Source organism: Eptatretus burgeri, chromosome 15 (genome assembly GCF_056783735.1).
Source record: "Eptatretus burgeri isolate ZD-2024b chromosome 15, Ebu_testis_v1, whole genome shotgun sequence".
NCBI classification, from domain to species: Eukaryota; Metazoa; Chordata; class Myxini; order Myxiniformes; family Myxinidae; genus Eptatretus; species Eptatretus burgeri.
This window is the reverse complement of record NC_140975.1, coordinates 14,414,654-14,436,957: the sequence shown is the minus strand read 5'-3', so window position 1 is coordinate 14,436,957 and position 22,304 is coordinate 14,414,654. Positions and strand designations below refer to the sequence as shown.

General features: G+C 45.6%; 1 protein-coding gene across 2 annotated transcripts; it reads left to right on the top strand.

The window, feature by feature from the left end:
* Positions 1–1,293: 1,293 nt before the first annotated feature.
* LOC147011579 (CD276 antigen homolog) lies at positions 1,294–21,917 on the top strand. Of its 2 annotated transcripts, none has more exons than XM_085857061.1 (5): positions 1,294–1,515; positions 6,645–7,073; positions 19,311–19,700; positions 20,784–20,824; positions 21,520–21,917. In XM_085857061.1, exons 1-5 carry the CDS (start codon positions 1,458–1,460, stop codon positions 21,604–21,606), a joined length of 1,005 nt encoding a protein of 334 aa, XP_085713187.1. In that variant the 5' UTR covers positions 1,294–1,457; the 3' UTR covers positions 21,607–21,917. The 2 variants fall into 2 exon arrangements, with proteins under 2 accessions (XP_085713187.1, XP_085713186.1); XM_085857060.1 differs by having other exon boundaries at positions 1,295–1,515; positions 6,642–7,073.
* Positions 21,918–22,304: the final 387 nt, after the last annotated feature.

The following is a 22,304-nucleotide window of genomic DNA, read 5'->3' as shown; positions in this document are numbered from 1 at the left end:
TATCTTCAATCATTTCTTCAAAACTCCACTTATCACTTTTAAACATTGTGATGACCATCAGTGTTACTAATCACGGTGGAATCAGTATCAGAATCTGAGCTCGAAATGCACTGTTTCTCCATGTAAGCCGCCATTTGGATCAAGGTGGGTTCTGGGTGCGACGTCACTGGCAAAAATCGAAAATCCACATTTTAGGGCTTTTTTTGGAACTTTGTGATTGGCAAAAAGAATTTCAAAAAATTTTCCCCTTCAAATTAGACCGTGTTTAATGATTTTCAATGGTTTCAGAAAAAAAATATTTGCGTTTGGGTTTCCCTTTAAATGATCCCACGGTGTCCTTCGTTAAGAGTAGGTGAGCCATCGCTGGCACCACGGCGAAGTTCCAAAATTCCTGCTATAACTACTGCTGGGAAGGCAATGGTGAACCACTCAAAAACCCTTCACAAAAAACTGCTCTGGCAGCACTGTTGCTGTGTGACAGAGTATGGTACATGACGTCAGAATCCTCACCCGAGTCACAAATTCCATCATAAACAAGCTGTGTTTGTCAGACTGAGTCACCAGGCATGGCTTCCTCTTCTTCCTCACATTTTCATGGGTTTTATTACCTATTTAAGTTGCTTCTTGAATGCTTGACTATATTTTCAGCATTTAGTGCTTGAAGTAGTTCATTCCATTGTCATGTGATCATCTTTCCTGGACGGGTTTCTGCCGCTACGTGTATTCATACTCGAAGGGATTTATGTAATTATGCTTTCATTACGTAACATTTATAAAATGAGGGCTTTAATTATTTTTTTTTACATCACGTGTGGACTTATTTCGAGAAGTTTGAGAAAACAAATTACATTTACTAATAATACATTGGACATTCAAAAGTTTATCAGAATGAGATGGTCGTATCACTCCAAGAAACACCAACGTTTGAGGATATTTTCCAATCCATAACTACATACAATATTAATAAGGAAATATTTAATTATTGAGTATATTTATATATTGAAAAACAGCTTTTCTTGGAGCATTGTATCTCATCCGGTCAACCATTTGAAAGTCCCTCGGCTGAACCTGAAGAAAGATGGGAATAATTGAGCCTGCAAACAAAATAGTCATATTAGTTTAGAGGAGATGATCAGCCCCAGCTCTATGGCTGTTCTATGAAGCATGGAGAGAGTAATCACATGACAGCGAGTCGAGCACGTCCTAGTCCAGCCATGTTGCGGAAATTCCCAGCGGTTTGGAAATTGGGAAGCAGCTGCATCTGCCATGCAATCATAACGCCAATGACCTCGAATGAGGAAATCCAGGAAACCTCAAACAGTGAGCTGCTCATGGTTATATCATCGTGGTTCAGCAAAGGAACCTGTAATCTTTGTACTGGACTTTTGAGTCTTGGATACGAATTCCAATTGTAATTCCAAACAGAACTTGCCGTTCAGGTCTCTTGGCGAGACAAAATGATCTTCGTGATTTACCGTGGTGTCCCAATATTCATTTGGTTCCTTCTGCAGGATGGTAAGTGGCTTATCTGATTCTGTTCAATTGTCCTTTGCCCCGTTATTCAGGATTTATATATTGTTTCTGAACTTCTGATACCATTTGGTCTGAATGCGTTGCTTCCTCAGGATCAGGTTGGTAAGAAACAACACACCTTGAGTAAAAGGGACGTTGTGAATAATTAATTAATCATTCATTCATATCGGCCAATATGTCCAGTCCAATGCCAGAACAAGGCCTCCTTGAACTCACGACAATGGAATGGGAATACTCGCTGACTTGCAACGTGGGATTTAGTAATTTGTTCATACCGACGATAACTCGGCTACTCCTCGCAAAAGACACCGGGGGATCTTTAACATCAACCTACTCATGCAAGCACATGGAACACCCAGCTTACCTTCTATCCGAGGAGTGGAAAACTTGACAACCAATTTGCTGTGTGCAAATCACCAATAAGACAGTTTATGCTCAGGTTGGGAATCGAACCCAGGATCACTAATTTAAAGGCCCTGTCACACCTTGACGTGTTAGCCAGCATATGCCGACGTATGAAAATTTGGCGAATACGCTGGCACACGTCGAATACGTTATGGGTAAGTTTTGTATACGTTAAGAGCACGCTGAAGCATGCTGAACCACGCTGGCATATGTCGTAGTACGCCGAGCTCGTCGACAAATTTTGGGCATGCTCAAAATTTCTCAACATGCTCGGCGTATGACTCACAGGTTTCACATATGCTGGCCATAAGTTGTAGGCACATTATGCGATCGTTGACACACGTCGACACACGTTACTTGTAAGTTACTCATAAGGCGAAATACATCGAGGTCATGTCTAGCGTACCCGAAACTTATTTCTAACCTATGAGTAATGTGCTTTGAACCTATGTGTAACGTATCTCCAATGCATATTGACGTAAGTAGACATATTTGACGTCATCTGGACGACCACAGAACTTACTGAACGTGTTTCTAACTTACAGCTACCGTACAATGGCGTATTGGCAGCGTTTAGGGGAATTGGTATATAAAAATGGGCTTCACAGGAGGAACCCGTCAGTGTTCCAGACTCCATGGTGAGTCGCTGTCCATGTCAGTAGTATCAGTAGTAGTAGTAGTAGTAGTAGTACGTAGTAGGAGTAGTAGTAGGTCCATGTCAGTAGTAGTAGGTGAGCGTGATGGGGAGGGTATGGGTGATGATGGATCCTCCTTGCGTCCGCGTCCACGGCCACGGCCAGGAGACTTCCTTGCAGCATTCTTCGAAGTTTTCTTCGGCATGACGGTGATGTTGACACTTCGATGTCTAGTGCGGTCATGATTTGAATCGTCGAGCGACAGCCTTTTAATAGGCTACGCCACGTGATCGTCGGCGATACGCTGCCGCGCACTATGCATAAGTCAGACTATCGTTGGGCAGAAGTTGTGAACGCCGAGAACACGCTAAGCATTCGTTGGTATAAGTTATCTATAAGTTATTGAAACGCTCCGTGTATGTTACTAATACGTTATGTATACGCCCAACACGTTATTATACGCCCAAAACTGAAAAAAACAACAATAGTTCAGCGTACGTCAGCGGTTTAGATACATTTTGATACGTTGCCATACACTGGCTAAATGGTCAAGGTGTGACAGGGCCTTAAAGGTAAGTGCACTACCTCTGAACCATCCTGCTGGATTGTGAACAAACATAGTCAAGTGTTTCATCCACTACTTTTGTGTGCATGAAATAGTTTGCCAAGAACTCTGAGATATATTAAACCCTTTGCCAATAAGAAGCGTTCCTTTAAACTCGAAAGGTTATTCACGGCCAATGACATCACAAGGACCCAAACTTGGAGTACAGTCAGGAGCAAACAGTAAGCAAATAGCAACGGTGTCTTTTACTTGAACCGGAAAACTTAATTCAACACAAGATACTGCTGTGGATAAAAGAATGAAGGCGTGATCTTGCATCTCAAACATCATGAAAATTTGTCCTAAAACACAAGAATATTGTTCATCATGAAACAAAAAAGTGCTGGGATCACCTAGAGGTGTACCCACTCGTGTCGAAACTGTTTATCCTTGGTTCGAATCCAGACCAAGTTCTAAACTGCCATACTAGTGTTTTGAATTCACGGTGAGGTATCGGTATGTGCACCGTTAAGCTGGGTATCCCAGCTGCTAGCATTAATTGGTGGTGGTTGTTAACGATCGCAAGACATCGACGAATTATCGCCGACATCCGACACGCTGGCGGTGTGGCAAAGGAGATTGACCATGTCCTCATTGACGGTCGTTGGAGGATGATCCAGAACTGCAGGGTCTACCGGAGTGCTCAGTTCCTCAATACTGACCACAGGCTTGTTGTAGCAACTCTAAAGCTGCACCTTAAATCCTGGAGAATGGTACCATCCCAGCCGAGGCTGGATGTTGCCAAGCTCAGGGATGAGAGAGTAGCTGAGGAGTTTGCGAACAGGCTGAGTGGACACTTGGGAAGTCTGGGTGCTTTGGGGGGTCCTGAAGAGTTGTGGAGCGCCTTCAAGACCACCGTCCTTGATGTTGCCGGTGGATGCCTTGGAGCTCACCGCAGGGCAAAGAAGAATTTTGTCTCTCAAGGGACACTGGATACCATTGACCAGAGTCGCAGGGCCAGGCTGAATGGCAGAGCTGAGCTGTTCAGGGAGCTGAGGCGTAAAACTGTACGTGCACTGAGGGTGGACAAGGAGGCCTATGTGCGAGGAATCTGTGAGGGGGTAGAGCATCACCTGTGGACAGGTGATTCTCGTCCCGCTTACAGGGGAATTCGCGCATTACGTTCATCCAAGCCCATCCCTTGGAGCACTACAGTTCGAGCAGAGAGTGGTAGGCTCTTGACAGAGGAGTCTGGAGTGAAGGCCCGCTGGGCTGGTTACTTTAAGCGGTTGTACCAGGCTGATTCCCCAACTGTCGAGTTGGACGTCAAGGGTGTTACAATCCCTGTTGCTGACCCTCGAATCAACTGTGGTCCACCTACGCTTGTGGAAACATGGGCTGCGGTGAACCAGTTGAAACGGGGCAAAGCTCCAGGGATCTGTGGCATCCATGCAGAACTTCTCAAGGCTGGTGGAAATGCTGCACTCGTGTCGTTGCATGCAGTTTTGTGCTCTTCCTGGAACACAGGCATCATCCCAACTGACTGGAAGAGGGGCCTTGTTGTCCCTCTCTGGAAAGGGAAGGGTGATCGCCAAGACTGCAACAACTACCGAGGGGTGACGCTGCTCTCAGTGCCGGGCAAGGTCTTTGCTCGGATAATTCTCGATAGGGTTCGCCACCATCTGCTTGAGCACCAGCGTCCAGAGCAGTCAGGCTTTACACCAAAGAGGTCAACGATTGACCGTATCCTTGCACTTCGTGTCCTCACCGAACGCAGTCGAGAGTTTCGGCAGGGGCTGCTTGCACCCTATGTTGATCTCTGTAAAGCGTTCGATTCAGTGAATCGGGATGTCCTCTGGAGGATTCTTGGTCTTCGTGGGGTGCCACCAAAACTGATCGATCTGATGTCTGAACTCTACTCTGGTACTGAGAGTGCTGTGAAGTGTGGTGGTACCATCTCTGACTTATTTCCAGTTGTTACTGGAGTTCGTCAGGGATGTGTACTTGCCCCCACACTTTTCAGCACTTGTATGGACTGGATTCTAGGGAGGATGTCGGAGAGATCAAGTTGCGGTGCGTCATTTGGGAATGTCAAGATCTCGGACCTTGACTTTGCAGATGATGCAGTCATCTTTGCGGAGACTTTAGACATCCTCTTGGGGGCCCTCGAGGTGCTGAATGAGGAGTCGGAGCCGTTGGGATTACGGGTTTCTTGGGTCAAAACTAAGATCCAGGCTTTCGGTGACATCTTGGATGCTGCTGTCCTGTCTGTGTCTGTTTGTGGTGAGGATGTTGAGGTCGTGGAGAGATTCACTTACCTTGGCAGTGATATTCATGTCTCTGCTGGCTGCGAGTCAGAGGTCAATAGACGTCTGGGTCGGGCCTGGGGAGTCATGGATTCACTGGATCATGGGGTGTGGCGCTGCCGGTACCTGTGCGGGAGGACGAAAGTCCGAGTCATCAGGTCCTTGGTACTTCCAGTCTTGCTCTATGGGTGCGAGACTTGGACTCTGACCAAGGATCTGAGATGGAGACTTAATTCCTTTGGTACCAGGTCTCTTCGGAGAATCCTTGGCTATCGCTGGTCGGATTTTGTGTCCAACGAGCGGTTGCTTAGAGAGACTCGGATGAGATTTGTTACTTGCATAGTCCGTGAGCTTCAGTTGCGGCTGTATGGACATGTGGCTCGTTTTCCTGACTCTGATCCTGCTGACCAGATTCTCTCAGCGAGGGAGTCTCATGAGTGGAGGAGGCCAGTGGGTCGACCACGTGCCTCATGGTTGCAACAGGTTGACCATCATCTCAAGGAGATGGGGATGGGCCTGGCATCTGCCTGGGGGATGGCCAGACGGAGGCCCCTGGAGTACCGGCGGAAAGTGGACGCAGCGACGAGGCTGTTCTGGCACATGCTCCCATACCTGACCTGACCTGATCCGAGCGAAATTATAAAATTCCTGATCGAACCCACAAGGAGGCACTGCAGCAGTGGCACAGCCTCACCGTAAGCAATGATGCAATCCTGGAAACGTGTGCTACATACAAGAGATATAAAGGAAATAAAATAGACATTTGCAAAAGGCTTTTGAGACTCTCACATTTTCAAGTAAAAAATCGTTTTCCTTCTATTAATGGATGGATGCACCAACACCACAAGTATTGCCATACATCCATCCATTGGGACCAAACTCTCTGCAGAGCGTTGGTGCTGCCTAAGCAGTCTCCTTGGCTATAGGACACAATCCTGAACAGGTCAGCACTCCGATACAGGATACCAGCAAGCGGGCACTCATTTTTGCTGACCTCAGAAGGATGACATGCCATCAACCCCACCTGGTATTAATTCAACAGCCTCGGAGGATTTGAACTCAGGATCCTAGGATCATAAGCTCACCACCCGAACCATTAAGAGTATTGCCATGTATGTGATAAATTGGCCACGACCATATATTCCATGAGCCTTTTGATTGTAATTATTCACTTATTTGTATAAGGTTTTTAAATGTTCTTATGTTTACCTGTTCAAGCAGGAGCAAAGAGTCTGGAAACAGGCTGTACGACTGATAAGAAAATGAGACTTTGCATGGAGCCAGAAGTGATCGGGGTACGAGGAGGATCTGCAACCATTCCCTGCTGGTTCACTTTTGAAAGTACCACGTCGAGGATTAAAAATCGGTATTTTGTTATGTTAAAACATTATTACAAGAATGGGGATCCGAAAGTGCATTATGCAGACAACAACATTGAAAAGAATGACATGTTCAAAGGGAGGCTGGAAAAACAAGAAAACGCAAGCCGAGGATACTGGTCCATGAAGATCAACAACCTACACATGGAGGACGAGGGGACGTACGTCTGTCGCTTTAACTTTGATATCACCAACGGAAGTTATACGAAGAAAACTGGATTTGAGGCCAGGAACAGTAACAAAGCCAAAAGAACACAGCTTCGTGTCAATGGTGACTATCCATTTACGTGTTTTATATTACCACCGTCACCGAAGGTGGAAGGAAGGAGGTTATGTTTTCACCCCTACATGTCTGTTTGTTTCTGCGCAGGATATCCCAAAAAGGTTGTGGACGGATTCGGATGAAATCTGGTGGGCAGGTTGAGTGTGTGTGTGTGTGAGAAGGACGAACTGATTAGATCTTGGTGAAGATCTGGATCTGGCTACTAGAATTTCTTAAAGTTATTCTTCACCATTGAGAGATCGGGCTAAACTAATATATAGCACAATATCTCAAAAAGGTATTGATGGATTCGGACGAAACTTGGTGTACAGGGTTGGATGCGTGACATGGCCGAATTTGTTTGATTTTGGTCAAGATCCAGATACGACAATTTAAATTAAAAAAAAAGATTCTTCACGATTGAGAGATGGGGCCAAAAACAATATATCTATTCAAATAAATGTCAATGTGTGTCAGGGTGTCTTCTCCATAACTCCAAAATCTATGACACCGAGCAACCTGAAACTTTGCATGGATACTGGGAAAATTCCAAGGAAGGGCATGAGTGAAAATTGGGTATTTGGGTTAAATAAAACACCTCTTTTGAAGATAATTAACGGCCTTATTTAATTATGTCCTTTATCAGGCACATCCTCGGCCACCTCGCTCTCTGGGCGTATCTGCATTACCTTGCTGGGTCCTAAAGCTGCCATGTCTTTCGGCCTGCTCCACCATGCCTTGATTTGGAACAAGCCGCAAAGATTACTTTAGGATAAAGTTTTTTTTTCACTTTCCTCACTCATATAATCCAATCCATATTCATCATATCTATGAATTGCTGGATACATTGTAATGCTTATAAACACCTGGAGAGGCCAGTGTTCGTGGCTTTATTTAATTTCTGCACATGCTATACCTTGAGAATCTCTTTATATAAGCCAAATGACAAAATTTAAGCCCCAGAATTGAACTTAGCAGCAGTTCCGACGCCTAAAAAAGTGTTCATTTGTCTTATTTGGACATTGTTTGGAAATTCAGACATAGCTATCACTTGCCAAGCCAGCCATCCTTGACCATTTAAGTTAAGTGCTTGTTTGAGAGCTGAAGCTATTTGCCGAGCACACTACTGCTGATGGCGGTCCAGTTCATGTTACAATTAGGATGTACAGTCGGCATTTGCTCCAAGATAGAGGAACATATTTGGGTATACAGGTGACCATTGTAAAACACGTGTTCAGATAACGCGTTTTCACTACAGCACAGATTTAATTCAACTACAGCAACCAGCACCATGCTACGTCATTCCGAGCGAATCGTTCAGTCACTGTAAAATTCCTTTCATTCCTCTTTTTTCCCACCTTTGGAATAAACTTCCTCACTCTATTCTTTCCCATTCTTCCCTCCAGGCTTTCAAAACAGCTGTTCACCACCACCTCTTATCTTCCCCCATCCAAATCCTCGATCTTTTCTACCCCCGATAATCCACCCAAGCCCACTTCCTTCAATTCCCCTGCTTTCCTTCCTGAAAGTCCCTGTCATGTCCATCTTCTCTTCGCCATGTTCCCCGTCCCATCTCCATCCCTCTCCCTTCCACAGTTCACCTAATGTGTCTGTTCCCCACTGTTTTGTCCCTTCCACTCCCACCCCTCTTGTCTCATGCCTCCTTGCTGTGAGTTGTGTGTTAGCTCTCATACGAGCCTCGACCAAGGTATACAAAAAAAAAAAAACATGATTTTTCCGCACCACGTCATTCTGATGGGGGTGTTGTTCATGCTCCATCATTCTGAGCAAGTGTTTCATGCTCCATCATTCTGAGCAAGTGGTTCATGCTCCGTCATTCTGAGCGAGTGGTTCATGCTCTGTCATTCTGAGCGAGTGATTCATGCTCTGTCATTCTGAGCAAGTGTTTCATGCTCTGTCATTCTGAGCGAGTGTTTCATGCTCCGTCATTCTGAGCGAGTGTTTCATGCTCCATCATTCTGAGTAAGTGGTTCATGCTCCGTCATTTTGAGCGAGTGGTTCATGCTCTGTCATTCTGAGCGAGTGATTCATGCTCTGTCATTCTGAGCAAGTGTTTCATGCTCCGTCATTCTGAGCGAGTGTTTCATGCTCCGTCATTCTGAGCGATTGTTTCATGCTCCATCATTCTGAGCAAGTGGTTCATGCTGTCATTCTGAGCGAGTGGTTCATGTTCTGTCATTCTGAATGAGTTGTTGCTGCTCCGTCATTCTGAGCAAGTGGTCCATGCTCCATCATTCTTCGTGAGTTGTTCGTGCTCGGTCATTCTGAGCGAATTGTTCCTGCTCTGTCATTCTGAGCGAGTCATTCTTGCTCCATCATTCTGAGCGAGTCATTCATGATGAGCACGATCCCGACTGCACGAGAAGTTCCAAGGTGTGGAGGGAGATGGATCATGTTCTGAAATGTTTCAAGGATATCTACGAACAGAAAATGAAGGCAGCCACTCAAGTCTCCATTATGAAGTTCTTCAATAGAATGCCAAGCGAATCAGCCTACATTTAATCTTCTGAGCCTTTGTAAAAACGTGTTCAGATAACGCGTTTTCACTACAGCACAGATTTAATTCAACTACAGCAACCAGCACCATGCTACGTCATTCCGAGCGAATCGTTCAGTCACTGTAAAATTCCTTTCATTCCTCTTTTTTCCCGCCTTTGGAATAAACTTCCTCACTCTATTCTTTCCCATTCTTCCCTCCAGGCTTTCAAAACAGCTGTTCACCACCACCTCTTATTTTTCCCCATCCAAATCCTCGATCTTTTCTACCCCCGATAATCCACCCAAGCCCACTTCCTTCAATTCCCCTGCTTTCCTTCCTGAAAGTCCCTGTCATGTCCATCTTCTCTTCGCCATGTTCCCCGTCCCATCTCCATCCCTCTCCCTTCCACAGTTCACCTAATGTGTCTGTTCCCCACTGTTTTGTCCCTTCCACTCCCACCCCTCTTGTCTCATGCCTCCTTGCTGTGAGTTGTGTGTTAGCTCTCATACGAGCCTCGACCAAGGTATACAAAAAAAAAAAACATGATTTTTCCGCACCACGTCATTCTGATGGGGGTGTTGTTCATGCTCCATCATTCTGAGCAAGTGTTTCATGCTCCATCATTCTGAGCAAGTGGTTCATGCTCCGTCATTCTGAGCGAGTGGTTCATGCTCTGTCATTCTGAGCGAGTGATTCATGCTCTGTCATTCTGAGCAAGTGTTTCATGCTCTGTCATTCTGAGCGAGTGTTTCATGCTCCGTCATTCTGAGCGAGTGTTTCATGCTCCATCATTCTGAGTAAGTGGTTCATGCTCCGTCATTTTGAGCGAGTGGTTCATGCTCTGTCATTCTGAGCGAGTGATTCATGCTCTGTCATTCTGAGCAAGTGTTTCATGCTCCGTCATTCTGAGCGAGTGTTTCATGCTCCGTCATTCTGAGCGATTGTTTCATGCTCCATCATTCTGAGCAAGTGGTTCATGCTCCGTAATTCTGAGCGAGTGGTTCATGATCTGTCATTCTGAATGAGTGTTTCATGCTCCATCATTCTGAGCAAGTGGTTCATGCTCTGTCATTCTGAGCAAGTGTTTCATGCTCTGTCATTCTATGCAAGTGGTTCATGCTGTCATTCTGAGCGAGTGGTTCATGTTCTGTCATTTTGAGCAAGTGGTTCATGCTCAGTCATTCTGAGTGAGTGGTTCATGATCTGTCATTCTGAGTGAGTGTTTCATGCTCCATCATTCTGAGCAAGTGGTTCATGCTCTGTCATTCTGAGTGAGTGGTTCATGCTCTGTCATTCTGAGCGAGTGGTTCATGCTGTTATTCTGAGCAAGTGTTTCATGCTCTGTCATTTTGAGTGAGTGGTTCATGCTCTGTCATTCTGAGCGAGTGGTTCATGCTCCATCATTCTGAGCGAGTGGTTCATGCTCTGTCATTCTGAGCGAGTGGTTCATGCTCTGTCATTCTGAGCAAGTGTTTCATGCTCTGTTATTCTAAGCGAGTGGTTCATGCTGTCATTCTGAGCGAGTGGTTGATGTTCTGTCATTCTGAATGAGTTGTTGCTGCTCCGTCATTCTGAGCAAGTGGTCCATGCTCCATCATTCTTCGTGAGTTGTTCGTGCTCGGTCATTCTGAGCGAATTGTTCCTGCTCTGTCATTCTGAGCGAGTCATTCTTGCTCCATCATTCTGAGCGAGTCATTCATGATGAGCACGATCCCGACTGCACGAGAAGTTCCAAGGTGTGGAGGGAGATGGATCATGTTCTGAAATGTTTCAAGGATATCTACGAACAGAAAATGAAGGCAGCCACTCAAGTCTCCATTATGAAGTTCTTCAACAGAATGCCAAGCGAATCAGCCTACATTTAATCTTCTGAGCCTTCAACTTCAACTGGACAGCCTGCCACACCTTAAAAATACTGCCACAAGCAATATGTACTTTATGCAACCCCAATCATGATAACACTTATTAAAAAGTAATTAATTTTAATGTTATAATTTGTTATATGTTCCGTTTATGCATTGTTTACTGTGTTTTTGTTCCTCCTCGCTCTACCACCGTTCCTCACTCCTCATCCTCCTTCCCATCCTCAGTCTCCCTTCGTCCTTGATCATCCACCCCTCACTCTCCCCAATGTCCCCCCCACCCCCCTCCCCTTGTATACCTGTCGCCGGATGGTGGTTATCTCGAGATGTGTCTAGACGGTGGTAATGTCCAGATGGACCATCCCCTCACACTGCCTTCCCTTGCCCTCCCCTCATACTGCCTTCCCTTGACCTTCCCTCACACTGCCTTCCCTTGTCATCCACTCACACTGCCTTTCCTTGCCCTCCCCTCATGCTGCATTCTCTTGCCCTACCTTAATGCTGCCTTTCCTTTCCGCATCCCTCTTCGCTTCCCCATACTTCCTCACTCCCTCATCCCTCCTCGCTCACCCCTCATTCCTCTCCCCCCCCTTTCATGCTGCCTTCCCTTTTCGCACCCTCCTCATTTCCCCCTCATTCCTCACTCCTCCTTGATTGCCCCTCCTTCCTCACCCCCTGCCTCAATCTCCCTCGCTTCTCACTCCCCTCTCACTCTACTCTCCCTCCTCTCAACACCCTCTCTTCTCCCCTCCTTCTTACTACACTCTCCCCTCTTAAATCACCATCAGTGGAGCAATGTGTTGAATGTGTGTGTATATATATATATAGTCGTGGGGGTTCAAGTTAATACCCCGACCCAAATTGTGGTGACAGGCGGTGAACACAACCAGCTCCAGATGGCCGAACTTCTCACTTGGAGGCCAACAGTCGAAACTCTTGGAGATTATTGCTCACAGGACAGGGGGGATTATTGCTTCCAGTCAGGTCAAGTTAGATCTGTGACCTGCTACAGGTACCATGTAAACCTGTACGAACCTGTTCCATGGTCGGGTTGTCGGCGACTAAATCGTCTCCCCCACCAGGTTTTTTGGTGAGGAGGGTGTTTGGATATGGACACCCAGCAGGATTAAAAACAAAACCTGTCAAATGGTGGAGGAGCTCCTTGTGAGCCAACGGCCATCCATATCTAGTGCCCAACTGCGTCTGCGGTCGTCCTCCTGCAGTTGGGCTACTTTTTATCCGGAGGTTGGTGGCAGGATTTGCACTCCGGCCACCGTAAAACCCTTCATTCCGCAAAACACAAAAACGCAAAAAATCTGAAAACCCACTCCGTGGGAGTACCTCCTGTGCAGCTTCCCTTCGCAGGGCAGCTCACCGGATGGCAGGATTGGGGCAAAGCCTTCGGGACCCCCAATCTTTGATGAAAGGAGGGAAACCAAGGGGTAACATTCCTGGGCCAGATTGCGGGAGAGTGTGTCGGAGTGGTGCTGAGGTGTCGTACACCAGACTAACCGGAGTCTCCTTGGGCTAATTTGAGGCAGTCCCTTCGGGTGGGTGCCTGGAATGTTCTTTCCCAAAGAGAGGATGATCACCTGTCTCTGTTATCATCTGAGCTCAAGCGTTTGGACATCGGTATTGCAGCACTCTCTGAGGTTCGGAAAACGGATTGCGGTGAGATAATGGTGGATGGTTACACCTACTATTGGTCTGGTCGCTCTGATGGTTACCATACCCAAGGAGTTGCTGTAGCTCTGTCGAATAAGCTGACCACAATGATAATTGAGGTAACACTGGTCAACGAGCGTATTATGAGATGAGGGATTCATCACTCCTTGGGTGTCATTTCCCTGGTCTCTGTCTATGCTTCGACTGAGGCGAGTGATCTCACCGTGAAGGATGCATTCTACGCCACGCTCGAGTCTGTGGTTGATCAGTGCCCCTCACAAGATACACTTCTCGTCTTGGGGGATTTCAATGCATCGACTGGAACTGATAGGGATGGTTATTAGACATGTGTTTGTCCCCATGGGTCAGGAACTATGAACCAGAATAGCACTAAGTTCCTTGACTTTGCAAGAAGTCATGGACTTAGGGTGGCTGGTTCATGGTTTCAGCGCCCACAAGCTCTTTGCTGGACTTGGTATTCCAACGCTGGCGGTGTGGCAAAGGAGATTGACCATGTCCTCATTGATGGTCGCTGTAGGATGATCCGGAACTGCAGGGTCTACCGGAGTGCTCAGTTCCTCAATACTGACCACCGGCTTGTTGTAGCAACTCTAAAGCTGCACCTTAAATCCCGGAGACTGGTACCATCTCAGCCTAGGCTGGATGTTGGAAAGCTCAAGGATGAGAGGGGAACTGAGGAGTTTGCAAACAGGCTGAGTGGACTTTTGGGGGGTCTGGGTGCTTTGGGGGGTCCTGAGGAGTTGTGGAGTGCCTTCAAGACCACCGTCCTTGATGTTGCAGGTGGATGTCTTGGAACTCATCGCAGGGCAAAGAAGAATTTTGTCTCTCAAGGGGCACTGGATACCATTGACCAGAGTCGCAGGGCCAGGTTGAATGGCAGAGCTGAGCTGTTCAGGGAGCTGAGGCATAAAACTGTACGTGCACTTAGGGTGGATAAGAAGGCCTATGTGTGAGGAATCTGTGAGAGTTAGAGCATCACCTGGGAACAGGGCTGTTCGTGCATTGTGTTCATCCAAGCCCATCCCTCAGAGCACTGCAGTTAGAGCAGAGAGTGGTAGGCTCTTGACTGAGGAGTCTGAAGTGAAGGCCCGCTGGGCCGGTTAATTTGAGCGGTTGTACCAGGCTGATCCCCCAGCTGTCGAGTTGGACGTCAAGGGTGTTACAATCCCTGTTGCTGACCCTGCAATAAACTGTGGTCCACCTTCGCTTGTGGAAACACGGGCTGCGGTGAACCGGTTGAAACGGGGTAAAGCTCCAGGGATCTGTGGCATCCATGCTGAACTTCTCAAGGCTGGTGGAAATGCTGCGCTCTTGTCATTGCATGCAGTTTTGTGCTCTGCCTGGAACACAGGAATAATCCCAACTGATTGGAAGAGGGGCCTTGTTGTCCCTCTCTGGAAAGGGAAGGGTGATGGCCAAGACTGCAACAACAATCGAGGGGTGACACTGCTCTCAGTGCCGGGCAAGGTCTTTGCTCGGATAATTCTCGATAGGGTTCGCCACCATCTGCTTGAGCACCAGCGTCCAGAGCAGTCAGGCTTTACACCAAAGAGGTCAACGATTGACCGTATCCTTGTTCTTCGTATTCTCACCGAACGCAGACGAGAGTTTCGGCAGGGGCTGTTTGCAGCCTATGTTGATCTTTGGGAAGCGTTTGATTCAGTGAATCGGGATGCCCTCTGGAGGATTCTTGGTCTACGTGGGGTGCCACCAAAACTGATCGATCTGATGTCTGAACTCTACTCTGGTACTGAGAGTGCTGTGAAATGCGGTGGTACCATCTCTGACTTATTTCCAGTTGTTACTGGAGTTCGTCAGGGGTGTGTACTGGCCCCCACACTTTTCAGCACTTGTATGGACTGGATTCTATGGAGGATCTCGGAGAGATCAAGCTGCGGTGCATCATTTGGGAATGTCAAGATCTTGGACCTTGACTTCACAGATGATGCAGTCATCTTTGCAGAGACTTTAGATATCCTTTTGGGGGCCCTCGAGGTGCTGAATGAGGAGTCGGAGCCGCTGGGATTACGTGTTTCTTGGGTAAAGACTAAGATCCAGGCTTTCAATGACATATTGGATGCTGCTGTCCTGTCTGTGTCTGTTTGTGTTTGTGGTGAGGATGTTGAGGTCATGGAGAGATTCACTTACCTTGGCAGTGATATTCATATCTTGCTGGCTGTGAGTCAGAGGTCAATAGATGTCTGGGTAGGGCCTGGGGAGTCATGGATTCACTGGATCATGGGGTGTGTTGCTGCTGGTACCTGTGCGGGAGGACGAACGTCTGAGTCTTCAGGTCCTTGGTACTTCCAGTCTTGCTCTATGGATGCGAGACTTCGACTCTGACCAAGGATCTGAGATGGAGACTTAATTCCTTTGGTACCAGGTCTCTTCAGAGAATCCTTGGCTATCGCTGGTCGGACTTTGTGTCCAACGAGTCATTGCTGAGAAAGACTCAAATGAGATTTGTTACCTGCATAGTCCGTGAGCGTCAGTTGCGGCTATATGGACATGTGGCTCCTTTTCCTGATGCTGATCCTGCTCATCCGATTCTCTCAGCGAGGGAGTCTCATTGGTGAAAGAGCCCAATGGACCGACCACGTGCCTCGTGGTTGCAGCAGGTTGACCGGCATCTCAAGGAGATGGGGATGGTCCTGTCATCTGCCTGGGGGAAGGCCAGACGGAGGCCCCTGGAGTACAGATGGAAAGTGGACGCAGCGACGCGTTTTTCGGGCACATGCTCCCATACATGACCTGACCTGAGGGGAAGGGTGCAATGTGGGTGTGAAGGGGACACAGGAATGGATGCACAAGGGGGTTTATACTCGAACCCCATGACAAATACATGGATACAATTATTTAAAATCAACATATTTAATGAAAATAGACAAATATTTACAAACGACAAAAATCAATGTAGTAATTATAAGTACGTGAGGTAAATTAAAGTCGAAGTCGAGGTTCCTCGGCACAGAGACTTAAACACAGACAAGGTGAAATGAAATAAAAGAAAATCCCTCCTTTATTCTGGTACTTAGCTTTGCCCAGAGATGGTCTTTGTGGAACTTGGAATTGAGGCATTTCTATTTGCACGTGCAGACACATGCAAAATGGTGCCGCGCCGCTTCTCTCACAGCGGAACAAACGTACGTGAGGCAATTCATGAACGGTATTCGACACCAAGGCTCAGAGACCCTGTGCAGCTGCTTTGTGCATCAATCGTCCTCACCGATCCACTATTTTACATACACGAGACTCAGGGACTATTCCTCACGACCCAACCAAGAGCCAAAGGCCAGCGTCTTGCTTCACCATGGGAGCCAAATCGCCTCAACACAAAGACGCGAATCGTGCCGTCTACTACATGCGCCGAAGGAAAGCCAGAGGAAAGCCAGCCATAAAGCCCTGTTCATACAGGCCATCTCCTAGCTCTGTTTTCTCTCGACCGCATGTGTCCCTCCTCACACTGACTTTATGTGTGCACTCTCCCAATCTCTCCCTTCTGACTTGTGCATGCACTCACCGATCTCTCAACTCCGCCTCGTGCATGAGCTCTCCCAAACTCTCAACTCCGCCTCGTGCATGAGCTCTCCCAATCTCTCATCTCTGTCTCGTGCATGCGCTCTCCGGATCTCTCAACTCCGCCTCGTGCATGCACTCTCCGGATCTCTCAACTGCACCTCGTGCATGAGCTCTCCCAATCTCTCAACTCCGCCTCGTGCATGAGCTCTCCCAATCTCTCATCTCTGTCTCATGCATGAGCTCTCCTGATCTTTCAACTCCGCCTCGTGCATGAGCTCTCCCAATCTCTCATCTCTGTCTCGTGCATGCACTCTCCGGATCTCTCAACTCCACCTCGTGCATGAGCTCTCCCAATCTCTCAACTCTGCCTCGTGCGTGCGCTCTCCTGATCTCTCAACTCCGCCCCGTGCATGAGCTCTCCCAATCTCTCATCTATATCTCGTGCATGCACTCCCCGGATCTCTCAACTCCGCCTCATGCATGCACTCTCCGGATCTCTCAACTCCACCTCGTGCATGAGCTCTCCCAATCTCTCAACTCCGCCTCGTGCATGCGCTCTCGTGATCTCTCAACTCCACCTCGTGCATGAGCTCTCCCAATCTCTCAACTCTGCCTCGTGTGTGCACTCTCCTGATCTCTCAACTCCACCTCATGCGTGCGCTCTCCCGATCTCTCAACTCCACTTCGTGCATGCGCTCTCCCGATCTCTCAACTCCACCTCGTGCATGCGCTCTCCCGATCTCTCGCTTCTGACTGACTGATGTTGCTGAACCACCGTTTTCCCTCCTGGGTGTGGCTTGCTCATTCTCTCTCAAGCAAGCGACAGCGCAGAGTTCTCTGCCTGCTTGGCACATTTGGCTAGTTTCTGATGTCACGACAATCAATCATCAGCTTCAGGGGTGTGACTTCACCCGCACTCACCCTTAGAAGTGGGGATTCTGCCTGCTTGGCACAATTGGCTCCCTTGTAAATGCAAAAACGTAGGAATAGGTTACAGGGGGGAACTCATTCTTTATCCTGATCTAATTAACACTGCACCATCCCCTGTGTGTTGACACGTAATACTTAAGCTCACAGTTTCCCTACTTAATTACATCAAGCTGTCTCCTACACCTCTACGAACCAAACAACTCTATTTAATCCTAACTTCCCCATTAAATTCCTCCATCTACCCCCACAACCTTAACAATATGTACATATACTGTATATATATATATATATATATATATATATATATATATATATATATATATATATATATATATACATACATACATACATACATAGCAGATGAGAGCAGTTGCTCGATTAAAGAAATTCACAAGTCTGAACAAAACTATGCAAAGTCCCCATAGTCAAATGTTTGTGCTCACATCCTATTCTTGCTGGAATCAAACCCATATGAGAATGTTTCACTGCAGAGATCACAGCTATCTCTGATGAAAGAACCCATAACTGAGCTCTCTTGCTCTTGCTCTGAGGATGGGCTAATGCCTGAAACATCAACTTCAATTTACTTCGCATAGCAGCTGCCATAAATAGCTTTTGTCAACTTAAAGTTGATAAAGCTAATTGTTTCAATTGTCCCATCGGAGACTGACACAGGCCTCAACAAAGTATAGTACCATATTGTTCAACCTGTGGTTAAGCCTGATTGTGCATAACAGCTTCGGGGTCAGGTCCAGGATCAAAAGATGTGTCTCAAAACTGGCTGAAATTGTGAGTGTAATCCAGGATATGGATTATTATAACTCGTTTGTACAGCATAGTATTCCATTCCAAGTACTGTCACTGTTCTGATATGTTCCCAGTTTTAACCATAGCTGATAGTTTCTACTTCCTCATGCGGTCGTTAGATAGCGATTGCATAACTTTGTGCACATAATGAGTCAATGACTTCACCGAGTTTCTTGTCGTACCAGCTTGGTTTTGGCAGCATATCCCACTGTTTGTGGTCCTTTATTTGGTTCTACACAAAATGCCAGCTTTCCTATTTCATCCCAACATTGCTTCGCAGAAAGATGTACGCCCTTCCATAAGAGCTGCATGGAATGAGAATGACCACATTTAAAATCCTCCAACCTGACTTTCAGTTTAGCTTGCGCATTATATTCTGCCCAAAGCGTAAGCAACTCTTCAATCTCGAACAAGAGCCCAGACAAAGCTTTCTTTGGATCTATCAGGTTATCTTCCTTGGCTTATCAGGAACGACCAGGGATCAAATGAAAGATATCTGTGATTGTAATTATGTTACTCGATCAATAAATAGTTCCACCAGCTGGGATGAGATCGGAAAGCTTCGCCCAAAGTAACATCTTACTGGCCTGGTGAAAAGCGGGGTTTCATTGCACAGAAGGTGACTTAAGATAAAAAAGGGACTTTAGCTCTTCCAACACATAGCTCAGTTTTCACAATGTTGTCTCGTAATTGGTACGATTGGTTTGTCAATTAAAAAAAACCCAGCTGGTTGATGATCAATCTTCAGGGGGGAAGTGATCTCTACCCTGCATGGTCTAGTCCACATGAGCTGCCAGTTTACACATTGTGGTTAGCTCTTAAGGCTCTCAGGGTAATTTGCAATGGACATGGAAATGCTGCCAATGAAAATAAATGCTAACACTCAAAAATGCTTGTGAAATATCTTTTTTTCATGCTAACCATGAACGTTTGGTTTCACAGTGCCTCCTGTTGTACACATCTGGAAGGATTTTGTCAATACCAAGCATTCAAGGAGGCTCCTGTGCTCGGCTGAAGCCAAGCCAAAACCAAACATCACCTGGTGTAGCTCACAGGGATACCTGGTCAATGGGAGTGAGGTTTTCGAGGGTCCAAGTGGGTCAAATGGACTGCAAAAGATCCTAAGTATTTTGACCATCACAGGAAAAATGCCAGAAGAGAGCTATCGTTGTCTGGTGGAGAACCAGCATGGGATGGCGTGGGGACATGTGACACAGTCTGACAGAGAAGGAGGCGTCCTGTGGTATGTGGTTGGATGTCTGGTTGCCACTACAATCGCTCTCGTGGCTGCCGTGGCATTTGCCTGCAGGTGGAGACGTAACATCACGAAAGGTAATGATTATATTTCTTATATATTTGTGGATCATCATGAGATCATTACCCGTACTTCTGTAAGTTAAATCGAAGCAATTATTTATGATAAAAGTAAATAATTATGACCGACCCATTTTGTCTATTGATTCCACTGTCATTCTGCTCTTCAAGGGGCCTTGATACCTATATTAAAAATAATACACATACAAGTGGAGGTAGATTAAAATCACACCATACCCATTGCATATAAATACCAAATCCTCAAGCACAACATTGCTAATAGTATAATCATAAAATAACAATCATAAAATAATTAATTTCTTAATCAATTGCCGAATCGCATACCTAAACCATTACTGTTTCATCCAAATCTGTAACTTTAAAAAAATTAAGCAATTCATCAAAAAAATGAATTCTTAATCGAATAATTGATTAATCAATAAATCAAAAATAACCTTTCGCTAAATCACTTGTTCATTGTTGTGTCCAAATATCAGCTTCCAAGCTCAAAAGGTGCCTGGGATATTGTCAAGATGAGAAAGAAAATAAATAAGTAATTAATATATCGATAACAATTAAGTAATTAATCAATTAATTGATTATAAAAAAATAAAAAAGTGTTTTTGCCAAAGCACATCTTCACTTTTGTCCCCAAGTTTCAGCTTCCTAGTTCAAAGGATGACAGATATATCGCCCGGACAAACAAACAAACGGAGTAAAAACTGAGTTACAGGTGGTGATGTCATGCAACACCTGGATATGGCATTGGGAAGAAGCTGTGTACAATAGGCACTGGTCATACCATTTGTAGAATCTATTAGGATTAAATTATTTGCCATAGACTTGCAATGCTGTCACGTGATATGTAGAAGTCACGAAGTTTAAACAATACAGAATAGAATGGCACGACATGGTTAAGTTCAAGTATCCAACTACTTTCTCAAGGGCCTTGATAATGTCACCTCCTGCAGCTTAAGTATTCATGGAAAAGACCAGAAAATGGTCGAGTGTCATTATCTCACTGAATTCTGTAATTTTTTGGTCAGTGAGTGTAAACATAGTTAATCGTATTCCAACTGATGGATGATTCATGTCTCTCAGGCAACGTGGACCAAAATGGAATAAGTCATCGCCAAGACCAGGTGGGTCAACACCAATTGCTCATTATAAACGATGCGTACGGTACACATTGTTCACAGTTATAGTAGTGGGGCAACTTAGCTAAATATAGCATAACAATTGTGCATTTTGTGAGGAAAGCACCAAATTTGTCACACTAGTAGCCGATCATATTATGAACAGATTTGGATATTGGGTCATCTCAAATTCAGCCGCTGATGGCTGTGGCAGCCATTTTCCGCTGCCATCAAAAATTTTGACATGGCCCAATATCCAAATCTGTTCATAATATGATACGCTACTAGTGCGCCAAATTTGGTGTTTTCCTCACAAAATGCACAATTGTAATGCGAAGTTGCCCCACTATAGTAACACACGATTATATTTGTTATTCCCATCACCGAATATTCCTTGAGATATATTTTGATTCCATTTACATGTTGTCAGGTAATTGATTGACTCAGTGGTCTGCAGCAACAGTGGGATGAATGGCACCCACACTCATGGTGGTGATCCTTTGGTGGGAAAATCAATTGTCAGGCCATTTTGCCAAATGGATACTTTTGCCATTTTGTGCATATTATATGTAGATGGCCGCTTATAGTATTTATATATCTGCAATATTCGAAAATTTCGCTTCATATTTTGACTTATAGAAAAGGGTAAATATCCAGATAAAAGGTCTATACTATAATACCTGTGTGCGTGTGTCTGACAGGACAAGAGTCATGACCAGACTTACCTGGGGCTTAAAAAGACTTCTCCCATCTCTGAGTTCCAGGTGTATGAGAATATTCGAACTTAGAACCCACCTTCGCCCCTCATCAACAAGATGCTGCATATCACCTTTAACCGATCATCTACTCCAGATGGTACAATCTCCAACTGTCTTTGTGCTGAAAGGGGAAAACCACCCTCCCCTTCTTCGAGAATTGTTTCCTTAGTCGAATATCCACAAGTACCGAGTAACTCAAAAATCAATATAAATGATAAAACGATATTAATCACTATACAAGGAAGAAATAAAATTGAAATTTAAAATTAAAACAACTTTAAATATTTAAAGTTTAACATTACCTGTATTTGTTACTCTGTCTTATAAACGTATAAAATGCCTTCTGGGTTCATCTATTTATTATGTATGCACAGGTAGTCGAGTGAGGTTGAGATAATCAAAAATGAAAAAGGGAAGAGAAGGATGAAAGGAGAGAGAGAGAATATAAGGCAGGTGAGTGTGGGTTGAGAGGAGCAGGTAGAAGAGTGAGAGAGGTTAGAATCGGGGTAAGAGTAGGAGAAGGAAGAGGTAAATGCAGTTTGGAGCAGATGATTGGGGAGTTTAGAAATTCCACAATATCTACGTTCAAAATTAATGAATGGTCCCATTTTGTCATATATTTAATTCATATTGTGACGTCCACGGGACTTGAACAGTCCCGCCAACGTAGAATGAGCCGAAACGATGGAGGCGGTTTATTTATTTATAACCCAAGCATGGCGGTTCTA